The 8,517-nt window shown below is 37.9% G+C and overlaps 1 protein-coding gene across 2 annotated transcripts in view; it reads left to right on the top strand.

Annotated features, from left to right (window-relative positions):
- The window catches only part of NSL1 (NSL1 component of MIS12 kinetochore complex), a 34,263-nt gene extending 26,582 nt beyond the window's left edge, over nt 1-7,681 (top strand). Inside the window, exons 5-6 of one of the 2 annotated variants that reach the window (XM_006163715.3) lie at nt 3,882-3,949; nt 5,998-7,681. In XM_006163715.3, the coding sequence (XP_006163777.1) occupies nt 3,882-3,949; nt 5,998-6,276 (347 nt within the window). In that variant the 3' untranslated portion in view covers nt 6,277-7,681. The remainder of the gene's footprint in view (nt 1-3,881; nt 3,950-5,997) is intronic. The other variant, XM_014582213.2, reaches the window with a different exon arrangement.
- Nucleotides 7,682-8,517: the final 836 nt, after the last annotated feature.

Genomic DNA, 8,517 nt, shown 5'->3' with positions numbered 1-8,517 from the left:
GAAACCCCCCCCCCCCCCCGGGGATGGCCATGCCACAATTCTTCCTTCTCCATTCTCCTCTCAGGATCTTGGGCACGTACACATACGCACCCGGCATGAGTTTAAGCCACCGGGTCCGGGACTTGAATCGTGGTCGACTACATGGGAGTCCAGTGACGTAGCCATAACGCTAACTGCTGGTCCCAACAAATGATATATCTTTAGATATATTTGAAATTTTAAATATCTGTCATAAGGTGCAAGGAAATAATATACATCACATAAAATGAATTACAGTATTTATAATCATACATTATATAAAAATAAATGCCACTGAGAATTTTAATTTTCACCTAGGATAGCACTAAATATATTGATTTTAAAACATATTGCTTTTATTAGGTGCTCATATTTTTATTTTTTAAAAAAATAATTATTTAATTCAATTTGTTATTATTTTTTAATTTGACCAGAGAGAGGCAGAGAGAAAGGGAAGAAAGCAAACCCCCACGTCTGGGACTCGAACCACGGTTGGCCATGTGGGAATCCAGTGCCTTCAGCTATCATACCACCTACCAACCCGCATGATGTATTTTTCTATGATTTTCTATGCAAAAATGTTTCAAGACTTTCTCGATGACCCAATATATTCTATTAGTTATCTGTTGCTGCCTATTAAATTATCCCAAAGTTTAGCAATAAATATCACCTAAGAATAATATCTTCTCTCCCTGTGTCTGAGGGTCACTTATCTGGTAGCAGTTTAGTTGCATAGTTTTGCCTTAGGGCTCTCACAAAGTTTTTAAAGAGCTTCAGCTAGAGGCTGCGGTTACCTCATAAGGCTCAGTTGGGATGGTGAAATCCACCTCCAATCCTGTTCACATGGTTGTTGGAAGGCTTTAGTTCAGGCCTCGCTGGCTGCTAGTCCTCCCAATATGAGCCTCTTTATTTGCTTCCTGTACTATGTTAGCTTACTTCTCCCAGACAGAATGACCAGAGAGCGAGAGAGAGAGAGGATGAATGAAAATAACAGGCTCATGTATGTGTGCCCAGCACGTACAGGGAGACCTCAGGATGGGACCCAGGACCTTCTCATGTGGCTTCAATATCATGGAGCATTGTGTTAATCAATGTGCCACCATGACTGGCATTCAGTCCTTTTATAACCTAATCTTGGAAATGAGATGATATACTATTATTTGAGCTATAGTTGAAATATAATTCTCTGGAAGTATTAGGTCATCATAGAAGTCATGATGCATTTTTACATAGAAAAACACATCATGACTTTTTTGACGACCTAATACGTTTATAATGTTGTGTAACCCATCTAGTTCCAGAATATTTTTATTATCATAATTTCCAGAAGGAAACTCCATACTCATTAAAAAATTCCCCATTCCCTCCTCTTCCAGTATCTGGCAACCACTGACTTGCCTTTTACCTCTATTCTAGATATATATGAAATATTTAGAATGGAATCATACAATAAGTGGCCTTGTATGTGTGATTTCTTCCATGTAGCATGTTTTCAAGCTTCAGATACATGATACCAGGCTGTAGTACTTTATTCTTTTTAATGGCTAAATGATATTAATATGTATTTTGCTGTTGTTCAGTGGAGTGTTCTGTTCTATATGTGTTAGGTTTATTTGGTTTATATGTTTTTCATGTTCTCTGTTTCCTTATTGATCTTCTATCTGCTTGTTCTTTATTTTTAATGCAAGCTACTTTTCTAAAATAATTTTTAGATGACTTCATAATGGGATGATTTTTATCTCATTTTATTTGAATTTTTAGTAAGACTTTTTTAAAATCACTTTGTTAATGAATATGTAGTTCTCTTATGGTGTAGCCATGAATGTTTATAATAATTTGGAAGAAAAAAAATGTATTAGGAATCAGAAAAGCATTAAGGAAATAAGGAAAGAGAAATAAATATTGCAGACAATCAAACCTAGATTTTTTTGTTTGTTTGTTTTACAGAAATCACATCTATGTATGGCCTCAGTGCTACATGATTGTATATTCTAGGTTTAAATGTTTTACTTTTATAAAATTCAAAGTAATACAGGAATGAATTATTAGCCAATATTTATTTAAAGACAAAATGATAGTGCTCAAAGATGTTGAACATAGTGGTAGATAATATAGTCATGTGTCCCTTAACAGTAGGGATATGTTCTGAGAATTGTATCAAGTGATTTTTGTGTCAACATCAGAGTGTACTTACAAACCTGTGGTACAGTTTACTACACAACTTGGTTAAATGCACATATAGCCTATTGCTCCAGTCTGCAAACATTGCTGCATGCAATACTGTAGGAAATTATAACACAGTGGTAAATATCTGTATCTGAACAGAGAAAAGGTAAGTAAAAATATGAGAGTAAAAGTATGAGAGATAAAAATAGTACACCTAAGGACCAGCAGATGGCATAATGGTTGTCGCTGGGCTCACATGTAGTTGACCGCAGTTTGAGTCCCAAACCAGTGGCCTGAAACACACTGGGCATGTATGCATGCGTGCCCAAGATCTCTAGAGGAGAATGGAGGAGAAGAGATTGCGGCATGGCCATTAATTTCTCACTGTCTTTCTGTCTCTCCAGTTAGAGCTCACACCTTATAGCAAAAAAATCTCTTAAAAAGAAAAATAAATGGTACACTTGTATAGAGCATGTACCATGAATAGGACCAGAAGTTGCTCTGAGTGAGTTTCTGAGTGCACGGTGAGTGAATGTCAAGGCCTAGGATATTACTGTACACTACCGTAGACTTTATAAACACTGTACTCTTAGGCTACACTAGATTTGTTAAACTTCTTTTAGTAATAAATTAACTTCAGCTTATTGTGAGGTTTTTATTATATAAACTTGTTAATTTTTAAAAACTTTTGGCTTATTTATAATACTTAGCTTAAAATATAAACACCTAATATAGTTGTGCAAAATATTTTCTTCATATTCTATTTGTATAAGCTGTTGTCTAGTTTTATTTTTTATTTTTTAAACTAAGACATAAGCACATACAGTAGCCCAGGTCTGCACAGTTTCAGGATTATCACTATCACTGTCTTCCACCTCCACATCTTATCCCACTGGAAGGTCTTCAGGGACAGTAACACACATGGAGCTCTCATTTCCCATGATAGCAATGCCTTTTCTGGAATATCTCCTGAAGGACCTATACTTAGATACAGTGCTTTGATGACAGTGATGTCACTAGACATTAGGAATTTTTCAGACTCGTTATAATCTTACTGGACTACCACATCTTACGTATGGTACATCATTGACTGAAACGCCATTATGCAGCCATGTGCAGTCATCATGCATGACTATATAGAACACACATTGGGCTCTCTCTTAGGGGCACACAGTGTTATGACTACTCATAGAATCCTTTGTACCATCTTATACTTTTACTCTCCTGATATTCTCACAGTCTTCATTTATGTAGATAAATTTAATAGGACACTTTTTTTTTTTTTTTAAAGATTTTTGTCATAGGGCACATGCTCGAGGCAGACACAGAGAGGGAAAGTAAGAAATCACACCCCATACTCCTTCAAGGAGGGCTATGCCAGTTGTGGCTATGCCACAATCCCTTTTCCTCTATTCTCCTCTTAGGATTTTGGCCACCATGCATACATGCTTGGAGTGATTCTCAAGCTACTGGGTCTGGGACTCCAACTGTGGTGTCCATGTGGGAATCCAGGGCTTTAACCACCACATCACTGCTGGCCCCAGTAGGACACTTGTTTTAATAGATTACAAAATATCCTAAGAAAGATTGTGCTAATATCAGTAGTCTTAACAATTTTTGTCCGGATAGCATCTGCATGTCTTATAATTTACTGTTAGGTTGAACAACTGAAATACTGTTTGGTGGTTTCTTTTCAGCCACTCGTATGGAAAATTTGAAATGCAGAGGGGAAACAATAACTATGGAAATCAGTGAAGCCATGAAGGTAAAAGCTAAAATGAACAAAATGTATGATTTTCAAAAGGTATTTGCTGGGAACCAGCAGTTAGCGTAATGGCTATGTCGCTGGACTCCCACATAGTTGACCGCGGTTCGTGTCCTGGACCCGGTGGCTTAAAACTCACGCCGGGCGCGTGTGCGTGCATGCCCAGGATCCCGAGAGGAGAATGGAGGAGAAGGGATTGCAGCGTGACCATCCCCCCTGGGGGGGTGATTTCTCACTTTCTGTCTCTATGTCTCTCTCTGTCTGTCTGGCGAGCGCACGCGCCCTACAGTGAAAATCTCTAAAAAAAAAAAAAAAAAAGGTATTTGCTTTCAAACTTTCTATGTGTATTAGTCTGCTCTAATAGGAATTTTTGGTGTTTTAAATAGATCTTTAATGAATTTAGTAAGCAACAGTAACATTCAGAATAACTACTATTTATCATGTACCTACTATATGCCTGGTATTATGCCTGATTTCTTCGAAAGTGGGTTATATTTTTGTGTTCTGAGTGTTAGCGATTCAATCAAACAATTTGAGATAATAATAGCTAACATTTACTGAGCATGTAGAATGGGGTCAGACACCATATAGATGCCTTACATGTATTATCTCATTTAATCCTTAACACTAACCCTGTAAGATAGGTACTGTTGTGTCACTGTTTTATAGATAAGGAAACTGAGGCACAGAGAAGCTAAGCAGGTTGCCCAGATAAGCAGCTGAGTCAGGGTTTAAACCCTGGTTGTCTGATTCCAAAAATTGTACACTTTTTTTTGGAGAGGTTTTTGCTATAGGGCACATGTGCTCGTCAGACAGAGAGAGACATAGAGACAGAAAGCAAGAAATCACCCCCCAGAGGGGATGGCCACACCATGATCCCTTCTCCTCCATTCTCCTCTTGGGACCTTGGGCACGCATGCACAAACGCCTGGCGTGAGTTTAAGCCACCGGGTCCGGGGCACGAACCACGGTCGACTACGTGGGAGTCCAGCGACACAGCCATTACATTAACTGCTGGTCCCTTTTTTTTTTTTTAAATTTATTTATTTATTGTATGAGCCAGACAGTGAAAAAGAGAGCGAGAGACCACCTCCAACAGAGGCTTGTTGCCACAGTCCACCCCCAGCCAGCCCAGATCATCTCATGCACCTATGGACCTCACAAGAGGGGACCTCACAAGGTGTCGTGTTTACTGCCGCATCAGTTCCGAGAGAGCATGCTCTGAATAAGTAAATTAAACAACTGCTCCAACTCGGGACACTTATTATTACTATCAGTAGTAAAATTGTTTGCATTCTTGACACTCCTTTTACCCAAACAGGAAAACATTGAGAGTTCTAGTATATAGCAAATACGTCTAAACTCCTTCAGAATCTCTCCAGTTCTGATGTTAATTTTCTATAACTTTTTTTGTGGCGTGGGTTGCTTTCATGATTTTATGGTGGCCATCCTGTTCTCATAGAACTTTCTTGGTCAAGAGTTGGCCAGTTCTGGTGGACCCGGCTAAAACTCTGCCCACCACATAATTTTGTAAATAAGCTTCATTGGAACACAGCCGTGTCCATTCATTTACTTATTCTCTATAACTTCTTTCACATTACAGCACCACAACTGAGTTCTTGTGGTAGAGATGTAAGGCCCCCAGAGCCTAAAATATTATGTTTACTATTATATCCTTTACAGGAAAAATGTGCAGATTCCTGCTTTTGATAATTAAGATTGTTTTAAATACTCATTATACTAAAATATGGAATGTCAGACCTTTAGTCTTGAGTTCTGAAATTCTTTTACCTCCAGTTCTACCGAAGTTTTATTCTATTACCAGGCATTGTAGAAACAGAACATACATTTTTAGTCTTGGCTTCTAGTTATAATTCCTCAGCTTAAACTGGTATTTTAAGGGTAAACTAAAATATCTGTGACCCCAAAAATTAGATCTCAGAAAAAGTCTAGGCCCAAATAATTAAAATCTAGAATGTTGTGTCCATCTCGGTGTGTTTGTGTTTGAATCTAAGGTTACTGAGTAGTACTGTTTTGTTTTGTTTAAGTCCTTGCCTGCATTAATTGAACAAGGAGATGGGTTTTCCCAAGTTTTAAAGATGCAGCCTATTATCCAGCTCCAGAGAATCCACCAAGAAGTCTTTTCCAGTTGCTGTAGAAAACCAGATGCTAAGCCTGAGAGTGTTATAGCACAACTAGAAACCACACCAACAGAAACTGCTCCCAGGAAAACCTCTGACATCGTACTGAAAAGAAAGCGAACTGAAGACTGCCCCCAGAAAAAATGGTATCCGTTGCGGCCAAAGAGAATAAATCTTGATACATAATTTTTTTTGTTGTTTATTTGGGGAATTGAAAACAGGTGATAACATTTAAATTACAGCCTAGTACTCAGATAGGACTTCATTTAAACCAACAAGCAACTTTTACCAGTGATTCATTTTTACAAGTGTAGTAGCTTTGCTGGGATATGATGTAATGTTATATTTCTCACTGTTTCATCTATAGTAGATGAAAAGCATATTTGAGTTTTGGCACAAGGCTCATCAGTGAGCACAAAGGGTGCAAACTTCTGCTTTCATTAAGTACCATTTAGCTCTTGGCCTCCTTGCAGCTTTTACAGAATTTTATGAATAATGTATTCCATGGGGTTTCCTTGATATGCATCTTTCTAGAGAAAAAAAAAGAGCTGTGTAATCTTTAAGTGTTGAAGAATAATCATTAGTTCTGCACAGCAGCACGTGCAGCTAGGTTTTGTTTTAATATAGATATATATATGCAGTTTGATTTTTTTTTTAAATTAACGTATAGATGACAAGACTGGCTTTGACCTTGTTACTCTGAGTTCAGGTAATTTGGGATTTTTTTGTTTTGTTTTGTTTTGTTTTGTAAGATAGCTAAGACAATTACCAGTGTGGCTGTTATTCTTAGAAATAAAAATTGACATGTGGCCAATGTTTCCTGCCCACATTTAGGTTTTCTGTAGATTTTTTAGCATAATTTGACTTGGAACTAATAGTTTCTTTGGGGGATTTCTCACTTATTCCTTTATAGATCATTCCAGTTCAAACTATATATATATATATATATATATATAGTTATCAGATTAATACACTAGTCAATTGTCATTGTGGAACAGATGCAATCATACCAAAGTATTTTACATTTGAAGATGTTTATATATTTAATATATAATCATTGGTAGAAGTCCAAGAAAACTACATGAAAAAAGCCTATACTTAATTCTAATTTTTTATAGCACTTATTGTGTGTCTCTAACTCGTTATGCAATGTAGATACGGCTGTTTAATTTAATTAACAAAATTGTTTCACCTTTTGATGATTACTTTACCTTCATCCATTTTCAGAGGAATTTACTAATCATGAGGTTGAAAAATTTGTACTGCCCTGGCTCCTTGTGTTTTAATAATCATAAATGTATAGATTTGACAGAAGGTCTGTCTCAGTGACTTACAAAGCCACTTTACTGCATTCTGTGTTTTAATGTTATAATTTGAGACCTGTATATTTGTACATAGCAGTGTGTTTTTTATTAAAATAATGTACAAAGCCCAAAATCTTGATACTGTGTATTTTTAAGAGTTACCGTAGGGATTCTTAAAATCAGCTTTAGTCAGATGGTAGGTCACTTCTCTGCATTTCCTTATTTTTTTAATACCAGAGGGCATGTGCATGCATGTATTACAGAAGGAGAGAGAAAGCACCCACCAACAGGGCCTGGTCACTTCACAGTCCTTTTTCCTCCAATTCTCTATCCTGTTTGGATCTGAGGTATTCATGCACACATTCCCAGAGTGTTTTTTCAACCACCGGGATAAGACTTGAACCCTGGTCAGCCATGTGGAGTCCAGCTTCCTCTGGACAGCACCAACCATTGCTCTTTGGGGCCAGCCCCACACTGCATTTCAGAACATATCAAACTTCATTTTTATTTATTTTTTTAAAAAGCCTTTTTCCTTTATTCATAATAAAGTGCATGTGTGTGCATATGACAGGGAAAAAGAGAGAGAGAAAATACCTCCCGATTGGGCATCAAGATCCTGGGCGTACACACAGGTATCTGGAATATTGCTCTACTGTCCCATCTTTTGCTCTTTGGTCAAAACTGGTAGTGTCGGGTACCAGCAGTTGGCGTAATGGCTATGTCGCTGGACTCCCACGTAGTCGACCACGGTTCACGTCCCGGACCTGGTGGCTTAAAACTCACGCCGGGCGCGTGTGCGTGCGTGCCCAAGATCCCGAGAGGAGAATGGAGGAGAAGGGATTGCGGTGTGACCATCCCCCCTGGGGGGTGATTTCTCGCTTTCTGTCTCTATGTCTGTCTCTGTCTGTCTGGCGAGTGCACGCGCCCTGTAGTGAAAACCTCTCCAAAATAATAATAATAATAATAATAAAAATTTAAAAATAAAAAAAAACTGGTAGTGTTTCTGCTGCTTTGATCCCCGCTGGCACTGTTTGTGCTGGTATAATCCCATCTCTATTTCTGGCTTCTGCTGAGGTGGCTGATTAAATCTGTGGTTCATATGCATACTAAACTCTTTATCAAA

Source organism: Tupaia chinensis, unplaced genomic scaffold (genome assembly GCF_000334495.1).
Source record: "Tupaia chinensis unplaced genomic scaffold, TupChi_1.0 Scaffold142846_1, whole genome shotgun sequence".
Classification (NCBI taxonomy): domain Eukaryota; kingdom Metazoa; phylum Chordata; class Mammalia; order Scandentia; family Tupaiidae; genus Tupaia; species Tupaia belangeri.
Note: the sequence above shows the minus strand (reverse complement) of the source record. Positions and strands in the feature narration are given on the sequence as shown.